Here is a 20,529-nt window from a genome sequence, read left to right as displayed (position 1 = left end):
TATGCAGACGTCTGCTTTGGGGGAAAGATAGTCGATGTCAGATTGTGAAGCTTGTGTTCACAGTACTTTTATACTCATTCTCCGATAATCTTGTGGGCTGAGCGCTCTGTTGGTATCACGTTGCACCCAGATTTGGCGGCACGACAAACACCAACCACGCTCGTACCCGGTACACCAAGTACATTAGCGCCTGGGGCATGTTAGAGGCGCAGATGGCGCCGCATCTGCCTCGCTCAGCTCCATCAGTCTCGTGAGCCGTGCGACCCGTGGTGTGGACGGTTTACCTAACATAGCCACAAGCGTGGTGGTGTTGGCTGTAAGACTCAGGCGGAGGACTTCTACTTCACTGTACCACCTCGTGTCTTGTTGCTCATCCGGGTAGAACAGTGTCGTTCTTGACTAATCTGTCGTCATAGACGTTCTAGACCCAGTCAAGTATTTCGATACGGAGAGACTCAACGTGCGTTCAATCCTTGAGCCAAGGTTGACGGCAGGGCGAAAGAGATTGTTTACACAAATCTGTGCCTGTCCCGACTGCAGGGGTACTGCAATCCCGCAGTGTTGGACCCCACGTCAAATCGCCACTTCGAGGAGTACTGCACCTGGTGTGGTCTTAAGGCTAGAAGATCAGCCTAGTTCGTGAACACCCTATGGTTTCCTTGTACCTGTTTGCCTTAGGATCCATCCATTAGCATGCTCGGTTTCCAGTATTTGGCGTTGATTCAATGATTCCGTTGGGCCAAAGATTTCAGGAAAGATTGCGGAGCCCAGAGCTACGCAGTAGACGTGCGTCAGCGAGTGCGTGCGCGCGCAGCAACGAGCTCGCTCGTGTGGAGGACAGCCCCACCGACACCGGTAATGGAGGTGCGTTATTAGTGCAACGATGTCTGAGCCCAATGACTGATGCAGTTGTATAGAGACACAACCAAAGATCCGTCCAGTGAGCGTGCCTTTATTCGAGTGTGGCTCGAATACGTCTGCCTACACTGGAGGCAGCTCGCAAGCAACGGTATCGAAGGAGCTAGATCATCGGTCACCCGATCTGACTACCGTACGATACACTTCGGAGAATCTCAAGACTACTCGGGTGCCTCCCGATACCCACGGTGAACACGTCAAGGGTGGACATGATGGCAGGGCCCTCACTAGGTGGACACCAGGAAAGATACTGCCGAAAGCTCAGACAAAAGACCTGCAAGTAAAGCAGGAACATCAGCGTTCGGATGCTGGTACCTTTACGGCTGTGGTGTTGGCGCAGAGATGGCTGAGCAGACTACAGCTCCAATACACTCATCCGATAACCAGAAGTCTTCAGCAAGCTTCAGAAATCTCGTATCGCCAGCAAAGGTTCATCCCGGAGTCCCGCATTCGAGACATCATACACGACAAAGTTGTACAGACCGACCTTTCCAAGGCCCATAGCACGATGGGCAAGCCGTCGAGGACGCTGCAGACTATGGTCATTCCCGGGGACTATATGTCATACAGGAAGATACTCGCCATACTGTATCTTATGAAGCGGCCTTCTAAGATACGACTTTTTGTGCAGTCCGGACTTTGCGACGAACACCTCCCACTTAAGAAGATTCAAGGTCCGAAGGATGTTGATCGCGCAACTACTATGACCAGTCGAAGAATGGATAAATCTCCTAGTATCAGATTTAAAAGGCTAGACGATGCCGATGACTTTTTAGATCGACAGCGGTGGATTCTGGCACCCATATTTGACAGACCAAGCGAAGGTGTGTCGCATAAAGATCTGGAGTGTGAAGCTGTATTGCCTTTTCTTTCGGAAACAATGATTGCGAAAGAGGGGGGTTCAAGTCAAGTCTTCAAAGCCAAGATTCATCCCGACCACCACCGTCTAAGCCAGTCCGATGTGAGTGCTATATTGCTTCAGCTGTACGACGTAAAGAAAAGCTGACAAACGTCCCTACTCAGCGCCGCTCCAATGTCTTCGCAATCAAGATTCTAAATTCAAGAGACGATGAGGCCTTCAGCCAAGAAGTGACAGTTTTAAGAAAGCTCAGTACGAGGAGGCATTCCCACGTTCACCTCATCACTGTGTTGGCTACCTACCGACATCGCGCAGCTTATCATCTCATTTTCCCGTGGGCTGACGCTGACCTTTTCGACTACTGGAAGCGACATTCAGAGGCGCCACCCGAAAAGAATCAGATAGACAAATGGCTGATAGAACAATGCCGGGGTCTTGCAGATGGGCTCAACAGTATTCATCGTTATGCGACATTCTCTGGAACATCAATCCTCAACGCTTTCAACCTCCCCAACAGGACGAGAACAGAAGGTTGTGACCAAGCCACCACATCTGGAGGTTTGAATGCCAACAAGTCAATCAGAAACCTGTTTGGCCGGCACGGGGATCTCAAACCACAGAATATCCTTTGGTATCCACACCCTACAGCCACGGGCGGTCACGGCATTCTCAAGATCACCGATTTCGGGGTAACTCGATTTAACACTGAAAACATGTGGGACACTCAGAAGACTGGTAGATTACCCAACTCACGTACCTACCGATCGCCAGAAAGTGATCTTGACGGTAAGTTGACTACTGCTTGCGATGTTTGGGCCCTTGGGTGCGTTTACCTAGAATTTGTAACTTGGTACTTCGGAGGTATTGGCCTGGTCGAAAGGTACGGCAAGATGCGCCTGGCGACAAATCCTCGTGAGTCCAGTATACCGACGGACACCTTCTTCTCAATTCACGAAGTAGGAGGGCAAAAGACGGTCGACGTGAAGCCCGCAGTTCTTCAGGTGAGCTTAAGGTCTCATTATACCCGTAATGCTGCTATCAATTGCCTACTGCATTCGGCTCGCGAATCTACTGAGTGATGCTCGGCAGTAATTTGATATCACCCAGCACTGACTCGTTCTAGACCATTGAAGAGCTACGAGAGCATCAACGTTGTACGGAGGACTTCAGCAACTTCCTCGACATGATCAAGGACGACATGCTAGTTGTTCATCAGCACGAAGTAGTGGTCAGTGAAGATGGGAGTCCAGTGCTTCGAAAGACCGCCTCGGAACCCGCTGGTAGTCCACGCCTTGGTAACATCCGTCGAAAGAGCTGTGGTGATGTCTTCCGCAGATTGGGCGATATCAAGCCTTGCGTTGATCAAGAAGAAGACCTCGCACGGCAGAGCGCGTTCGAACCAATGTCGCCTGTATCTCAGTCACATCACACATGGCCACAACGAGAGGACTGAATGGAGCCGGCTTTGAATTCTCCAAGTTGCCAGGTGGAATGTGAATTGCAGAAAGTCGACTCATCTGGACCACGTCAGATTGGTAGATCTGTCACATTTACGAAGTCATTGAGCAGGAGACTCGCCCTAAACTGGAGGGTGATGAAGTAACAGCTCAGTATCATAAACTTGGTATGCTGCTGAGCTGTTTGTTCGTCCCCCATCGCCCAAGACATGGTGGGGTAATGGGCCGACAGTACCCGCAGGCAAGCATCTCCGCATATAACGGCAACTTCAACACTAGGCAACAGCAAATGACACCGAGATAGGGCGCAGAAGGGAAGACAAGGAAGGAATCCATCGCACGATCAGCATAAAGTTCATCGAACGTAGTCCACCAAGTTCCCGGACCATCTGAATTCGGCCCTTCTCTCAACCACCATGACTTTCACCGTCCTCTCCGACGCCGACATCCAATCCCTCCTCCACAACATTTCTCCATCCGACGTCCAGAACCTCGCATCAGCACTCAATCAAGCTCTTACAGAATACTCATGCAACGATGAAGCTCCCTATCAACCACATCGCGCGCATGTCGCGCGACCAAACGGCCAAGTCAGCCTCTTCATGTCCGCAACGACACCATCATCCATCGGTGTGAAGATAGTCGGTGTCGCACCATCTCAAGACCCTCCACCGGGAGAGAAGCCCAAGCCTGCACTGCGAAGTGTTCTTACGATTTGCGATGCATCAGGACAGGCCATAGGCGTGTTGAATGCGGCAGAGTTGACGGCGTTTAGAACAGCGCTGGGTAGCATGCTGCTGTATCGGTACCGGAAGAAGACTGAGAACATAGTGGTATTTGGAGCGGGTAAGCAGGCTGAGTGGCATATTCGCCTTGCTATTCTCCTCAAAGGGAACGATATTCGGAAAATCACAGTCGTCAACCGGTCAAGTGCAAGAGCGAAGGAACTCCTTGATTCACTGCCACAATCGAAAGTCGGCGAACATATCAAGATGGATATTTTCAATGACAAGGAAGATGCACTGGAAAAGTTGGTCACAGAAGCAGATGTCATGTTCTGCACAACACCCAGTACATCTCCCTTGTTCCCGGCTTCGTATCTTACATCGGACGCTGGCCTTGCTAAGTCTCGGTATATCGCTGCAATCGGGTCTTATCGTTTGGATATGCAAGAGATTGATCCGCACCTACTGGAGCAAATCAGCAATCCTTCCGGTCTTTTTGCCTCTCGGGTCTACCAAGGGTTGATCACTGTTGATAGCATCAAAGGATGTATGGACGAGGCTGGTGAGCTGGTAGCAGCGGGCCTGAAACCAGAGCAGATGCTTGAGGTGGGGAAGGTGGATGGGCTGAGGAACGATGACGAGGTGCAGAAGTGGCTTGAAGAGGGGTTTGTTGTATATAAGAGTGTCGGCGTGGGTATTATGGATATCGCGATTGGCAAAGCTTTGATGGAGTTGGCCGCAGAGAAGGGAGTGGGCGTGCATCTGGATAGCTTTTGAGACATTCAGACAGCCGAAGATGTCGACTGGCATGGCAATGGCATCTTTGACAGATATAAGAGCAAGTTTCACATTCCCAAAACTTGAGATACGCCGTTCTTGGTTGGATAGCGTACCGTTGCGATGTCGGACTATATCGACAACGGGGTAATTGCCCTCAAACATGATATTCCGGCACTGCATTCGAGATAAAGGAGATGCAGCGCAATTGAGTAATTCCGCAATCCTGATATAGGTAGGATACGCAGGAAATTGCAACGATCGCGTCGGGCCTGCGGATGCTGAGGCAAAGACGGCCTTGAGTTGAGCATACCTAGGTGGGTAAGATCAGACGCGAAGTTGCCTTTACACCAGGCTACATACGAAACCTTGGAACTTTATCGCGAATCAATCAATGGCTTAGTTGTATCGGAAATAGTAATTAGACGGATCTAAAGGATGATGAAAGTCGCGGCGCGGAAAAGAGCAAGGATTCGGCGGCAGTGACGCGCGCCGATTTTTTTTGTAAAGTTCCCCCCTCCCCCGCCATGTGAACGCGCCCGCGATCGCTCTGGTCTTCGGACACCCGCGATTACGATTCCCAGAAAGCGACTCGGCGTCACACACGATGGCGTCTAACGAGGACCCCTATCTCATCCTGCCGGGCTCGTCCGCCTTCTCCGACTTCCGCCTGCAGCGCCTCGCCCAGGCCATTGGCGCGACGGAAGTGCGCTCGCTGTGGGTGCACTTTGTCAACCCCCTCAAGCAACTCGGCGACGATGAGTTGAAGACGCTGCAGCAGATTCTGCACTACGGCGAATACCCCAGCAGCGATGACCGCCTCGCCCAGACCCTCCTCGACGCTGTCAACCGCGGCGGCGAGCCTCGTGACGACAAGACGGTCCTCTTCTACATCTGCCCACGCGCCGGCACGATATCGCCATGGAGCTCCCTCGCCTCTATGATCGCGCGCACCTGCACGCTCGAAGGCGCAGTCAAGCGCATCGAGCGCGGCATGGTCATCGCCGCCACCTTCGACCGCACCCTCGAAGCCGACGAGATCCCCAACCGCGACCATCTCTACGACCGCATGACGCAGACCATCAGCCGCACCGCCCCGAACCTCGACGCCATCTTCGGCCAGGGCCAGCCTGCGCAGGCCACGACCATCAAGTTCGACGAGTACAACAGCGCCCATGCCGCCCTCGACCACGCCAACCGCGAGCTGGGCCTGGCCATGGACAAGTCGGAGATTGAGTACCTCGTAGAGGCATACACACAAGAACTCAAGAGGGGCCCAGTCGACGTCGAGCTGTTCATGTTCGCGCAAGTCAACTCGGAGCACTGCCGCCACAAGCAGTTCAATGCCGAGTTCACCATCGACGGCATGCGCAAGCCCATGTCGCTGTTTGGCATGATCCGCAACACCCACCAGAAGAACCCCAAGCACGTGGTCAGCGCGTACAGCGACAATGCTGCTGTCTTGAACGGCGAGGAGGCGAGCTTCTGGGCACCCAACGACCTGACGGGCGAGTGGCACGGCACCAAGGAGACGGTACACATCCTCTGCAAGGTCGAGACGCACAACCACCCGACGGCGGTTTCGCCCTTCCCAGGAGCCGCCACGGGCTCTGGCGGCGAGATCCGTGACGAGGGAGCCGTCGGACGTGGATCCAAGCCAAAGGCTGGACTGGCGGGCTTCACTGTCTCCGACCTGAACATCGAGGGCTTCGAACGCCCATGGGAGCTGAAGGACGTCGGAAAGCCCGCGCACATCGCCAGCAGCCAGGACATCATGCTCGAGGCACCCATCGGCAGCGCCCAGTTCAACAACGAGTTCGGCCGCCCATGCACCACCGGTTACTTCCGCACCATGCTCATGCGCGTCTTCACAAACGAGAAGGAGTCGGAGCTACGGGGTTACCACAAGCCTATCATGCTGGCAGGTGGTGTGGGCACCGTCAGGCCGCAGCACGCGCTCAAGGACCCTGACGTTGTACCCGCTGGCTCGCACCTTCTCGTTATCGGTGGACCCGCCATGCTCATCGGACTTGGTGGCGGTGCAGCTTCCAGTATTCAGTCCGGCGAAGGAAAGGTCGACCTTGACTTTGCCAGTGTGCAGCGGGGCAACCCCGAGGTGCAGAGGCGCGCGCAGGAAGTCATCGACGCGTGTCGCTCTATGGGCGACAAGAACCCCATCCTCTTCATTCACGACGTCGGAGCTGGCGGTCTGTCCAACGCGCTACCCGAGCTCGTTCACGACTCTGGTCTCGGCGCCATCTTCGAGCTACGCGAGATCGACAATGTTGACAAGAGCATGAGCCCACTGCAAATATGGTGTTGCGAGGCTCAGGAGCGTTATGTGCTTGCAGTCAGCCCTGACCAACTCGACTTGTTCAAGCGCATCTGCCACCGTGAGCGATGCGGTTACTCCGTTGTTGGCAAGGCTACCAAGGAGCAGCGTCTCGTGTTGAACGACAGGGACTCCAAGGAGAACCCTACACCCATCGATCTTCCAATGGCCACACTTTTCGGCAAGCCACCAAAGATGTCCCGCATCGTCGAGAGCCGCAAGTTGAGGCTTCCCGCCTTTGACAGCAGCTTGTCAATGTACATCCCCGACACACCCAAGGATGGCTTGATCGCCGAAGCCGTAGACCGAGTTCTCACCCTACCAGCCGTAGGCTCCAAGTCCTTCTTGATCACCATCGGAGATCGCACCGTTGGTGGCCTTACTGTCCGTGATCAGATGGTTGGCAAATGGCAGGTCCCTGTAGCTGATGTATCGGTAACAGCTACATCGCTACTGGCTGGTGTCAGGACTGGCGAGGCTATGACTATGGGCGAGAAGCCTACCCTGGCGCTCATCTCGCCGGCCGCGTCTGCCAGGATGGCAGTCGCAGAGTCTCTGATGAACATTGCTGCAGCAAGCCTCTTCGATAGGCTATCTAGAGTCCGACTCTCGGCCAACTGGATGTCTGCAAGTAGCCATCCCGGAGAGGGTGCAGCCTTGTACGAAGCCGTCGAAGCTATCGGCATGGATCTCTGCCCTAAGCTTGGCATCTCAATCCCCGTCGGCAAGGATTCGATGAGCATGAAGATGAAGTGGTCCGACAACGGCGAGGCCAAGGAAGTCACAGCACCCATGTCGCTCGTCATCACGGCCTTCGCACCCGTCAACCGCACTGACCGAACATGGACACCCGCTCTGGAGAGAGTGGAGGATGTCGGTGAAACTGTCCTGATGTTCGTCGATCTCGCAGCAGGGAAGAAACACATGGGCGGTTCTGCCCTTGCACAAACATTCGGGCAGATTGGTGATGAAGCACCCGATGTTTACGACGCCGATATCATCAAGGACTACTTTGATGCGATCGAACAACTTCATGAGTCGGATATTGTGCTTGCATACCACGACAGGTCTGACGGTGGTCTTTTCACAACCCTTGTTGAGATGGCCTTTGCCGGACGATGCGGTATTGAGGTCATGCTCGACGGCATCGCAGCGTCAAGCGAACCCAAGGATGTTCTGGAAACGCTATTCAACGAAGAGCTCGGAGCTGTCTTCCAGATCAGGAAAAAGGACGAAGTTGCCTTCAACCGCTGCTTCGCCACCTGCGGGCCGCCTCCAGGTATGATCAAGAAGATCGGTCGCGTACCTGAGGCCACAAAACAAGACATCTCTTTCTATGTCGGCACCCAGAATGTCTACCGCAGCACACGCCAGAAGCTCCAGCAGCGCTGGGCAGAGACGTCATACCGCATGCAAAAGCTCCGAGACAACCCTGCTTGCGCTGATGCTGAGTTCAAGAACATCCTCGACGACAAAGACCCAGGCCTGTCGTACAACCTCAAATTCAAGCCTGCCGAAAATATTCTACCCTTCATGTCCAACCTCAAGTCACCCTTTACCGCCAAGCCCCGCGTAGCCATTCTTCGCGAGGAAGGTGTGAACGGCCAAGCCGAGATGGCATTTGCTTTCCACCAGGCTGGATTCACTGCCATTGATGTACATATGACCGACATCATCTCTTCGCGCGTATCGCTCGCTGGATTTGTGGGTATCGCGGCGTGCGGTGGTTTCTCCTACGGTGACGTGCTTGGCGCAGGCCAAGGCTGGGCAAAGTCCGTCCTCTTGCACCCCAACACTCGCAAAGAATTCCAAACGTTCTTCGCGCGCCCAGACACTTTCGCCCTTGGAGTCTGCAATGGCTGCCAGTTCATGAGCAAGTTGAAGGAGTTGATCCCTGGTGCGGAGCTATGGCCCAGCTTCGAGCGTAATGCGTCTGAGCAATACGAAGCGCGTGTCTGCATGGTCGAAGTGCTCGATCCCAAGGGACCCAATACACCGCCATCTGTCTTCCTGCATGGCATGGCTGGATCCAAACTTCCCATCGTCACCGCGCACGGCGAGGGACGCGCTCACTTCTCCAACTCTGCTTCCTCAGTTTCGAGCCCACAGGCGCTATACAACGAAAACCTTGTGTCGTTCCGCTACGTGGATAACTACGGAAAGCAAACCGAGACATACCCATACAACCCGAACGGCAGTCCAATGGGTATCAGCGGTGTGAGGAGTACCGATGGCCGGGTATTGGCGATGATGCCGCACCCCGAACGCACTATCTTGAAGGAGGTTGGAAGCTATATCCCGCGAGACGTAGAAGGATGGGGCGAACTTGGCCCGTGGTCACGCATGTTCAAGAGTGCTAGGCGATGGGTCGGCTAGAGCACGCTTGACGGGAGACGCGACTAGGTATGCATGGGACGGCTGGCGTTTAGGGTGGTTATTATAGGCATTTACGATACGGAAATGATAGATTTACAGCATCCGAACGACTGTTTGCCAGAGGCGAGGTATTCTGTTGTTTCGTACATCGTGTTGGGCATCCACTTTGCCAAGGAAATCATGACAGGGGCTCTCCATCCTCGTACAACAAGCAGATTTGCAATCAGATATCTCAGTCTTGAGTCAAAATGGGTGTAGTCCTCTCAATCCTGCAAAACACAGCCAAGACTCTCATTGCAGCAGCTTCTCTCTTGAGAGCTTTGTCAACCGAGTTCGATCAAGCTCTGAAGCGGGCATCGCAATCCCCGGGTCTTCCGGTCCCCAAGCCATCTCAAACGTACTGGCTTAGCGACCCCCCACACCCTCAACTATGCGATGCAAGTTCGCACAAGTTACCGCAGACCGCGGATGTGGTCATCATCGGGTCCGGGATAGCTGGCGCTGCTGTCGCACGGTCGCTACTCCACGAGCGACACCGTCGCAACGTCCGCACTGATGAGAAAGTGGTGGTCCTCGAAGCTCGACAGCTGTGCAGTGGTGCGACTGCTCGAAATGGCGGCCACATCAAACCTGCGGTGTACGATAGCTTCTCTCGATTCAGCAAGCTGTTACCAAAACATCGTGCTGCTGCCCTGGCGCGTTTCCAGTTTCTACATGTCAAGTACTTGACAGAGTTATGTGACACCGAAGGCATTGAGGCTGCCGAAGCTCGAAAGGTCGACACTGTCGATTTCTTTTTGGATAATCACAGTTTCTCCAAGGCTGTCGCTGATGTTGAGGAGTTGAAGAAATGGTTGCCGGAGGTTGAGATTACCGCATGGAAGGGTGACCAAGTACAGAAGGTTCGATGACACCCCTTGGGACCCAGCCAAGGGACTCTTGACGCTGACGAAAATAGAAATTCGGCGTGAACAATAGCGTCGTCGGTGCCTTATCCTACCAAGCAGGTGCGATCTGGGCATACCGATTCGTTGCATCCATCTGGAACAATCTTCTTAACGATTTCCCTGATGCACTCTCTATCGAGACGAACACTCCCGTAGAGTCAATTAGCATTCTAGACACGGCGCCTGAAGACTTCCCATACGCTGTACAAACTACCCGAGGCACCATATTCGCCCGCCATATCGTCCACGCCACGAACGGCTTCGCGAGTCATCTTGTCCCAGGGCTACGCAGCAAGATCGTGGGCGCACGATCCCACATGTCCGCGCAGCAACCAGGACAAGCATTCCCATATGCTGACGGCATGCACTCGTGGAGTGTAGTCTACGGCGAGGGCTTCGACTACGTCACACAAAGGCCCCCAGCCACAAGCGGTTCCAAAGGCGATTTGATGATTGGAGGCGGCTTCTTCCGATCGCTAAAGCAAGGCATTGATCAAGTCGGTCGGTACGACGATGGACCTCTACTAGATCCTCTAACCACCGCACACATCTCGGGTGTCTTTCCAGCAGTCTTTCATCCCAAGTGGGGTGCTGGCGCCGAGGTGAAGCAACTGTGGTCTGGTATCACTGGTTTGACTGGCGATTTCATGCCGTTGGTGGGTCCCTTGGATGCAAAGTTGACCGGGCGAGATACTAAGAGAAGCAAACGCGCGTTGTCAGATAAGGGCTCGTGTGGAGAGTGGATTGCAGCGGGCTTCTCCGGGGAAGGTATGGTGTGGGCTTGGCTTTCGGGTGCTGCGCTTGGTATCATGATTGCTGGGAGTGAGGATGAGGACTTGCCTGAAGTTCCGGGGAGGCCGAGTGGGAAGTTATCGGAGTGGTTTCCGAAAGAGCTCTTGGTGTCAAAGGAGAGGATGCGCAGTGCTGATGTTAGTAATTTGGCCAATTAGTTGTAAGAAGCTGGGGTATGGCTCGTCGATTTGTGTCAATGGATTTGAGAAAACTCATTATATAACGATCGATTGTCTACTAGATTCTATGACGCTATATTACACTCTTCTACAGTTACATTTCCTCTGTTCCCAACGCCGTCGATTGCCTCATTGCCATGTATTTCAGATGTAGGGTGCTTGACTTCAAGCAGCCTCCTTCTCTACGTCTTTTGAAGCTTGTTTTGCCGACTTCCCTGCGCCTTCGTTAATGCTCCTCCACTCCACCATCAACGCTCCAAGAATCATGCATGCGCTGAGTGCTGCTGCTAGCAGGAACGCCCGAGTGATCGAGTAACTGTACGCTGACACCACCGTGTCGATATCCTTCGCCGGTACCACTTGCCGCAGATCTGTCGCACCAGTGTTGATGATTGCTTCGGTATCGAGATCGGAGTTGCCCGATAGTTGCTTTACAAGCTGAGTTGAGAACAGATTTTGTCCAACAGCAAGGAAGATAGCACCACCCTGTTGATTTAGGAAGAATACTATAGGTTTACGAAGTCAGCGTATGTCTCACATGCAGTTTGTACAGAGAAACTCACTCATCGCCATGCCCAGGGAAACATCTGAACGCGGCAGAATAGTCTGCGGCACCAAGTTCACTGTTTGTGCCCCAAATCCAAGTCCACACCCGTAGAAGATTTGGTAGCCAATCCATTCGCCAGCACTCGAATCCGGCGTAAGGGTTGAAAGGAGGCCACTGGCGATTGATGCGACAACGGCCGAAAGGAGCATAGCAGGAACATAGTAGCCGATCTTCTGAGTTACCACCGCTGTAACAATGCCAAAGACAATAAGCGATGTGCATAAAGCGATCGTGCGTACACCAGCCTGCATGGCAGACTGGCCCTGGGCTGCCTGGAACCAAATGGCGACGTAGTATACAGCGTTCATCATACCTCCGGCGAGGAGGAAGACAAACAGCATGGCACCGCCCATCGAGCGGTTCAAGATAACCCGAGGCGGAGCCATGGCTGTATCTGGCATCGTAAATTCCACCACCAGGAATGCGATGAAAGTAACTGCAAACGTGACGAGCAGGCCGATGATTCTCGGTGCTGACCATGGATCGGTCGTACCTCCCCACTGGAGAGCGAGGATGAGGCATACCATAGAAGGTACGAAGAAGAGAAGACCTATTGGGTCGAGGCGCTTGAGCTGAACGAGAATGGACAGCTTCTCTTTAGGCGCAGAAGGCAGATGCAGGAAGAAGAACACGCATGCGAAGGTCAAGGCGCCGATGGGTAGGTTTATATAGAAGCACCATCTCCAGGTCAAAGTCCTATTTGCGTGTTAATCGTGACTAATGAAGAAAGTCGGGAGACTTACGGGTTATCCGTGAAGGTGCCTCCAATGAAGGGCCCCAATACAGATGACACTCCAAATGCGAGACCGAGAAAGGAAGTGAAAATGGGTCGCCTTCGCAGTGGTACGAGAGGTACGATGATCATGACCGCACCGCACTGAAGCCCAGCTGCTCCAATGCCAGCGACTGCGCGACCGACGATGACTTCAATGATGGTTAGCGAGTGTATCATCTTGCGACTTGGTGGGTTACTTACGAACAACAGAGGTAGGTGCGGCCCCACACAATGCACTGCCGACTTCAAACAGGAAGATTGATACCAGAAACGTCCATTTAGTATCGTAAAGCTGGTATATCTTGCCGAAGAGTGGATTGAAGATTGCGCACGTAAGCATATAGCCACTGCCGTACCATCCAATATCCGCGATGGTTCCATACGTGTTTGTAATTGCTGGTATAGCAGTAGCTAAAGAAGGTTAGTATGGACCGGAGATGGAAGGGCTCAACGTACCAATGATCATACGATCGAGAGCGACGAGGAAGAAGGCCAGATAGATCGATATGATGACGAGCCAAAACTTGAGCGTTTTGGGCTTATAGTTTTCCTCGGAATCTGCGTACTCGTTGGCTCCAGAGGCTGAATTTGAGACATCTTTTCCAAGATCTTCGTGCAAACTAGCGGGCTGGGCCACTGTAGTCCCAAGTTGAGATGCTGTCGTCATGGCGAAAACCTTGGAATAGGCGCAGTGGGATTTGGAGAGAAACTTGAGATTGGATGCACTAAAACACTGTCAAGAGAAGCTTGGCTGTTATATGTGCATTCGGTATGTGCAACGTCCCGAATGGTGTTTTGCAATACAATCCCGTTCGGGAAGTAGAAATGTCCGACATGGAGGCGGTCTACGCAAAACTTGGAAGCGAACTTCGACCTGTTGCATGGTGATGCGTGATTCAGGACGGGTAGAGGATACCAGAGTTTCTCCGAACGCATACTAACGATTCGATGTGTTGTAACAATTCAATGTCCTGAATGCCCAGAGTTGGTGTTGGAGAGGAAAGAGAGCACGTGATGGGCTCGGGGATTAGATTTGACCGAGAGGCTTGCCGCATCTTACTGAGGCGTCGATGCGCGTCACCACGCCATCGCGGATCGCACATGAACTCCATACATCGGAGATAGTACGCGTGAACGAATGCGAAGATTGCGGAGATATTTCGATGGACGCCATGTCGCCACTGCTGGAACGAGAGAAAGAAGTGAACATGGTTGAGGAACGCGACTGAAGCGGGAAGTGCGGTTTACGTAAGCCTCACGCGTCACGGTGGTGACGAGCCTGGGCACCCTCTTGCGCCTGCCTGCTATCCTGCGAACCGCCCTCTTCGTCGCAAGGGCCCACATTTCTCACATGAAGCCACAATGCTCTTTCGTTGCAGTCAGCCCGGGATAAGCAGAGTCCAGGCGAGCGCCTCGCGCCTGGTTGCCTGGCTGCCTGGTTAGCACCTGCCTCGCCACCTGCTCTCATGGTGGCCTCACACTCTACGCTCGCATACCTGATCAAATCCGCTATCACGACAGAGAGCTCGTTCCCTTGACATGTCGTCTGATATACCCACACCTGAACTCAGTGCTGATGCACTGTCTCCATTAGCGCATGCAAGCAAGTCACAGCGCGTGCTATCGTGCGTGCTATGCGCGCAAAGGAAGGTCAAATGTGACCGGAATTTCCCTTGCTCAAACTGCAAGAAAGCGGGCGTGCAATGCATTTCTGCAGCGACGCAACCACGGCAACGGCGTCGCAGATTTGCCGAACGGGAGTTACTAGAGCGTCTTCGCCACTACGAAGACCTCTTGAAGACGAACGGCATTGCCTTCCAACCCTTACATGCATCTTCGAACTTATCCACAGGGCCTCACGAAAGTAACGCCAGTCATGGACAGGAGATTGCCAGAGCGCAATCGTCCACGACATCAGATACCGACAACACTCAACCCAAGTACACAGAAACTGTATCACTTGGAAAAGACACTACTAACTGTGCCAGGAGTTTTTGGCGTGCTTTAAATCGATCAGCATACGATGCTGATGACGACGGCAGCGACGACGATTCCGAGAACAGCGGCTCTTCGCAACACGCACTACGGCAAGCGCAGATTGTGCAAGCCTGGGATAACCTCTATGCGCAGACACTCCACCGTAGCGAAGACCTATTGTTCTGCTCACGTAGTACGGTCGTGGACCTATCCGTTCTTCATCCCCCGCAAAGCCAGGTGTTCAAACTTTGGCAACTGTACCTTGAGAATGTCGACCCATTGATGAAGCTCACTCATACGCCTACCCTCCAGCCACGCATTATCGATGCCGCTAGCGACATCTCACAAATCGATCCAAATTTGGAGGCCCTAATGTTCTCCATTTATTGCATGGCTGTTTTCAGCCTCAACCAGGAGCAGTGTCAATCCTGGTTTGGTAGGCCTAAGCCGGACCTGATCAGATCTTACCAGTTGGGTGCAAGAGAAGCTCTGCTGAACTGTAACTTCTTGAAGTCCAGCGATCGAGAGTGCTTAACAGCTCTTCATCTCTACCTGGTCTCGCTCAAACCAGACACAGACCCACGGTCGTTGTCTTCCATGCTAGGGGCTGCTGTTCGCATTGCTCAGCGAATGGGTATCGATGCCGAATCTGCCAATTCTAAGCATTGCGTACTAGAGGCCGAATTGCGCAGAAGACTATGGTGGTCTCTCTCACTGTTTGACAACAGGATGTCTGAAATGACCGAGAGCAAGTCCACTACATTACTCCCGACATGGGACTGCAAAGCTCCGCTCAATGTTAACGATTTCAACCTACGAGTCGAGACCAAGACCGCTCCTGTTGAGTCTGGGGTCATTTCCGAAGCCTTGTTTCCAGTCATCCGCAGTCAGATTGGCGAGTTCATTCGTCAAAGCACATCTCATTTGGACTTCATCAATCCGGCCCTCAAGTCCTTCTCCAAGAAGGCATTTGATGCCTCCTATTCAGCGCTTGACGAACTTGCTGCTTTTGAGTCAACGATAGAGCAAAAGTTTCTTTCGCATTGCGATACTCAAAACCCGCTGCACTTTCTGACCATGTGGATGGCGCGCGCATCACTTGCAAAGATCGGGTTTGCACAATACCTATCAACCAACTCGAAGGGACTTTCGCAAGGAAGTGAGGAGCAGCGCGACGTTGGTCTTGGATTTGCGCGCCGTATGCTTGAGTACGATACGTTGCTGATGACCTCGCCCCTCATAGCAAGCTTTCGCTGGATCGTCTACATGCACTTCCCGTTCCCTGCATATATTCATCTCGCCCAAGAGTTGAAGATACGCCCACTAGGCCAACTCGCAGATCGATTGTGGCAGGCAATGAGCGAGAACTGCGCCGCTCGGTTGATGGACCTCGAGAAAAAGGACAGTCCGGTGGAGACCAAACCCAACAACCCTTTCTTCACACTCTTCGGGGGGCTTGTTCTACAAGCTTGGTCGGCACGTGAAGCAATACCGTCCGAACGATCGGATCCACCTGCTATCGTGACGCAAATCAGACAAAAGATGGCCCTAAGGGACAAATTAGCGGCAGAGTCGCAATTCCAGACACCAGGTCCTGATAATCCACAAACGTCCGAGCTCATTAGTTTGGACACTCTCGGCTCCCAATCGAGCGTTACCCGTGGTGGCATGAATCTTGGCTGCGTGGCTTTCCCCATGGAACAAGCTTCGATGAACTACAATGGTAGTCCATGGGACTGGCCAATCCCGGCTTGGGCTGGCATGCCCGGTCAGGGCTGGTGAATCTACAGTGTTCGCACATAGATCCTCTTGTTCGATGAGTACCTCATACGACACGTGATTTTGCCCCATAGGAGCCATCGCCAAGACGAAACGCTCGTTGCATCAATAGACTGACTCGAGCGGTGACAACCAGGGTGTCTCAGCTGTCACAACAGATTCACCGAACCTCCCTTTCAGTTCCGAGTCAAAAATCCAGTGCGAGCGCCGCCATCGTCTCGGCTGACCTAGCCGCATTCACACCAGGATACCCCAATCGCCTCCTGCACTCCGGCCGTTGTGCCGACAGCCGTCACTTTCCACTGTTCAACGTCATGCCTCGCAGCTACGATGGATTGCGTTACTGAGATCGAACGCACTTTATTAAGCCGGCTTTAAATCGTGTGGATCCGCCACGATACCTCCGATAAAGCTGTTCCTGCAATTCCTGCAATTCCCATGCGCTGGGAACAGGGGCGGAGTTTTGACGGTGGTTATTCACATGAAGTTCTTTTTTTGTAGATAACGTCTCCCTGATGGGCGCAGGGGTGGGGTGGAGCGTTGGCCTTGGCGTTTCAAGCAGCCTGACAAGGAATCGATAATTGCCAGCTGGCGCGTGTAGAACCATCGCCGCAATCCCGCAGCAGGCCATTCAGGATGTCTACAATGTTGTCAGGTACATCTTTCTGTTAGAGGAAAGAGCACACGTCCCCATAAAAAATGGGGAAAGGTGTTATCGCATCAGCATAACAACTCATTACAGCAATGCGACACTCCACATCACGACCCAGGAGCCGAGATCCATTCGATCTTTTGCTTGAGGCGCAGTCGAAAGCATGACTCCAGGAACACCGAGCATACCGATAGTGGCATCATCGCTAACCTGCCTGGGTGTCCCGGCCCGTTACCGTTGACATGAATCCCCTGTCAGGTCCGGATCTGGTGCCATCAGCGCTATCGAAGATACTAAAATACAATATATAGGTGAGCATATACAGGGTAGCTACTCACGAACGGTTCCCATCTTGGCAGTACGCTATCCTCTTCGATGCTAGGTCTACAATCCCCTCGTTCGTTTCACTGGGATCCATTTTTGCAAACTCCTATGCGGGTCACCGAGATGGGATCGTGGCTGGGACGGGTATATAGATAGTTGATGCCAGTCCTTCGATTCCTGCCCCAGGCCAGTTGTCTGATTTCACATCCAAGATGCAGGTCCGCACTCTTTTCGCCGTGCTTTCGGCAGCCACTCTTTTACAATTTACCCACGGTCTTAATGCTTGCCCCGGCAACGACGATATCTTTACTGGAGCGGAAGGCATCAGGTATCGAGTTTGCCCTGGCACCGACCTCACTGGACCTACGACCTCGATCAAGCGCGTTGCTTCGGTTACAGCATGTGCAAAACTCTGCGACAAGAGTATGGACTGCTTCAAGGCAGTGTTTGATACCAAGACGAAGGATTGCCACTTCAAGGATCTTGCCGGTCTGAATTGGGTTGCCAACGATCGCTTCCAGGTCATCCAAGCAGAGCAAGTGAACATCGCTCGCTGCCCTGCTGGCGAATGGACGTATCACAGAAACAGGGTAAGTCTGATCCCCAATGGCTCGAGATATGCGGATATTAACATTGCACCGCTAGAAACAATACAGCATCTGCCCCGGCACCGACATCCGCGGACCAAGCGAGAAGATATGGCAGGGCGTGAACACATTCGATACCTGTGCCTACCTTTGCGCAAACTGGGCAACATGCACCGCCGCTGTCTACGACTCTGCCAAGAAGGCTTGCCACATCAAAGCCGACTCACGCAGTAACACTTTGATCTGGTCAACCGACAAACGCTTCGATGTAATGCGTCTCAATGTAGCACCTGCGCCTGCGAAGGATGGTGAATGGTCAGATCTTATCCGCCTGCCCGTCATCCCCGTTGCTGCATATGTCGTCCCGGAATACCCTGTCTCGGAACGTCTTCTCGTATTCTCGAGCTGGGGTGCTGATGCTTTCGGAGGTGCTGGTGGACGCACTCAGTTTGCGGATTACAATTTCAACACGTAAGTCATACTGGTCCGGTATTAACAACGCACGCTAACATTTTCTCAGTGGTGCTGTCTCAGCTCGTACAGTGAGCAACACTCATCACGACATGTTCTGTCCCGCAATGAGCAGTCTTCAGGACGGCAAGCTTCTGATCCAAGGAGGATCTGACGCTTCAGCGGCCAGTCTTTACGATCCAGCATCCAACGGATTCACTCGTGCACCCGATATGTTAGTCTCTTCTAGCTCAATGGTGTGAACTTCATACTGACAGTACTTAGGAAAATGGCTCGCGGCTACCAATCATCCACGACGACATCCGACAACCGCGTTTTCACCATCGGAGGTGCATACTCTGGTCCACGCAAGGGCAAAGACGGCGAAGTTTACGATCCTGCCACCAACACATGGACCGCGCTGCCAAACGCGAAGATGAAGGCTATGCTCACGACCGACCATGAAGGCATCTGGCGTGAAGACAATCATGCATGGTTGTTTGGTTGGAAGAACGCCTCCGTTTTCCAGGCCGGTCCAAGCAAGGCCATGAACTGGTATGGTACCAAGGGAACTGGATCGCAAGTCGCTGCTGGTATTCGTGACCCTATTGATGATGCGATGTGTGGAATCTTCGTCATGTACGATGCCACTGCTGGCAAGATCTTGAGTGCTGGCGGCGCGCCTGACTACACCAACTCAGACGCCAATGCTCGGGCCCATATCACTACCATCGGCGAGCCGAACACGCCTGCCAAGGTTGAGCGAGTCGCGGACATGGCCTACCCTCGCGGTTTCTCCAACGCGGTCGTTCTGCCTGACGGAAAAGTTCTCGTCAGCGGTGGTCAAAAGCGCTCATTGGTCTTCACCGATACGGACGGAGCTCTCTACCCAGAACTGTTCGACCCAGCCACCAAATCTTGGAAGACTCTAGCACCACAAGCTGTCCCTCGCAACTATCATTCAGTCAGTATCCTGCTAGCTGATGGACGCGTTTTCTCCGGTGGCGGTGGTCTCTGCTACGTCGCGCAGGGAGTTGGCCGCAGCTCCGCCAACTGCAACAAACTCGTCGACCATGCCGATGGCCAGATCTTTTCCCCGCCATACCTCTTCAACAACGACGGTACCCCCGCAACCCGACCAGTCATCAGCTCTTTGAGCGTGGAGAGCGTCAAGGTTGGAGGCAAACTGACCATCCAAGTCGAGACATCTACACCAGGCCTCAAGTTCGCCTTGGTCCGCATCGGCAGCGTCACACACTCCGTCAACACCGATCAGCGCCGCGTGCCCCTGACGAATGTCAAGGGTGATGGATGCAGTTACACTGCTACACTGCCTGACGACAGTGGCATTCTCATCCCAGGTGCCTACTACGTCTTTGTCATGTCGAAGGAGGGAGTCCCTAGCATCGCCCGGACTGTACAGATCGTACTCCCATGAGTTTACCGTGGCACGGGTAGACCCACATACTGGATGTCGCAACGCTCTTTACGCACCACTCGCTTTCATACGTCATCATCACATTAGCCTAACCCACAAGTCTCTCATTTCCATACATAGTTAGTATATAATGTATATTACAAGATAATGTATATTATGAGCACAGAAGATAAGCAATCAGAACATTATCCTCCTGCCAAGAGTTCTTTGTATAGATGAGTGGTTTCTCAACCAAGTTTGCCTGACTTTGCACATCCCGGTAGTTCAGCATCCCTCAAGGATCTAAACCTCATCGCATCTTTCGGCTAATATGCTGCAAGAAGGCAGATTGTACTGACTGTATTACACGTTACAAATGACACATGTGTTGTCGAGATGGGAACATAGGCTCTAGCTGGGCTAGTTCGCAGAGGCCAGTGACACCATGCCTGCCGTAAGTTGTCTGACGCTGTCCACGAAATGTGTACGCCAGGTTTTGTCAGCTCCTTAACCTGCATGCAATCGCATTTGAACCAATTGTACGCTCTCAGCAAATCGTGTTTCCCAGTTGTCACCATACGCTCTAGCCCCACTTACTG

The 20,529-nt window shown here is 53.1% G+C and overlaps 7 protein-coding genes across 7 annotated transcripts; 6 read left to right on the top strand and 1 right to left on the bottom strand.

Annotated features, from left to right (window-relative positions):
- Positions 1–1,798: 1,798 nt before the first annotated feature.
- J4E93_002756 (uncharacterized protein) lies at positions 1,799–3,230 on the top strand (the record flags this gene model as incomplete). The annotated part of the gene is made up of 4 exons (XM_049340697.1): positions 1,799–1,879; positions 1,942–2,563; positions 2,639–2,778; positions 2,901–3,230. The coding sequence occupies 4 exons, from the start codon at positions 1,799–1,801 to the stop codon at positions 3,228–3,230; spliced, it is 1,173 nt and encodes a 390-aa protein (XP_049201579.1).
- A 420-nt stretch (positions 3,231–3,650) lies between these two features.
- On the top strand, positions 3,651–4,736 carry J4E93_002755 (uncharacterized protein; the record flags this gene model as incomplete). Its single annotated transcript, XM_049340696.1, has 1 exon — positions 3,651–4,736. The coding sequence occupies one exon, from the start codon at positions 3,651–3,653 to the stop codon at positions 4,734–4,736; it is 1,086 nt and encodes a 361-aa protein (XP_049201578.1).
- Positions 4,737–5,343: 607 nt separating this feature from the next.
- On the top strand, positions 5,344–9,444 carry J4E93_002754 (uncharacterized protein; the record flags this gene model as incomplete). The annotated part of the gene is made up of 1 exon (XM_049340695.1): positions 5,344–9,444. The coding sequence occupies one exon, from the start codon at positions 5,344–5,346 to the stop codon at positions 9,442–9,444; it is 4,101 nt and encodes a 1,366-aa protein (XP_049201577.1).
- Positions 9,445–9,692: 248 nt separating this feature from the next.
- Positions 9,693–11,341, top strand: J4E93_002753 (uncharacterized protein; the record flags this gene model as incomplete). Its single annotated transcript, XM_049340694.1, has 2 exons — positions 9,693–10,346; positions 10,403–11,341. The coding sequence occupies 2 exons, from the start codon at positions 9,693–9,695 to the stop codon at positions 11,339–11,341; spliced, it is 1,593 nt and encodes a 530-aa protein (XP_049201576.1).
- Positions 11,342–11,527: 186 nt separating this feature from the next.
- Positions 11,528–13,411, bottom strand: J4E93_002752 (uncharacterized protein; the record flags this gene model as incomplete). The annotated part of the gene is made up of 5 exons (XM_049340693.1): positions 11,528–11,868; positions 12,085–12,665; positions 12,713–12,893; positions 12,946–13,155; positions 13,201–13,411. 5 exons carry the CDS (start codon positions 13,409–13,411, stop codon positions 11,528–11,530), a joined length of 1,524 nt encoding a protein of 507 aa, XP_049201575.1.
- Positions 13,412–14,283: 872 nt separating this feature from the next.
- J4E93_002751 (uncharacterized protein) lies at positions 14,284–16,503 on the top strand (the record flags this gene model as incomplete). Its single annotated transcript, XM_049340692.1, has 2 exons — positions 14,284–14,288; positions 14,490–16,503. 2 exons carry the CDS (start codon positions 14,284–14,286, stop codon positions 16,501–16,503), a joined length of 2,019 nt encoding a protein of 672 aa, XP_049201574.1.
- A 1,185-nt stretch (positions 16,504–17,688) lies between these two features.
- On the top strand, positions 17,689–19,951 carry J4E93_002750 (uncharacterized protein; the record flags this gene model as incomplete). The annotated part of the gene is made up of 4 exons (XM_049340691.1): positions 17,689–18,066; positions 18,122–18,534; positions 18,584–18,748; positions 18,799–19,951. The coding sequence occupies 4 exons, from the start codon at positions 17,689–17,691 to the stop codon at positions 19,949–19,951; spliced, it is 2,109 nt and encodes a 702-aa protein (XP_049201573.1).
- Between the last annotated feature and the right edge of the window lie 578 nt (positions 19,952–20,529).

This window comes from Alternaria ventricosa (assembly GCF_023758065.1).
Source record: "Alternaria ventricosa strain BMP 2768 chromosome Unknown scaffold_4, whole genome shotgun sequence".
In the NCBI taxonomy this organism is placed as follows: domain Eukaryota; kingdom Fungi; phylum Ascomycota; class Dothideomycetes; order Pleosporales; family Pleosporaceae; genus Alternaria; species Alternaria ventricosa.
This window is presented reverse-complemented; position numbering and strand designations above follow the sequence as displayed.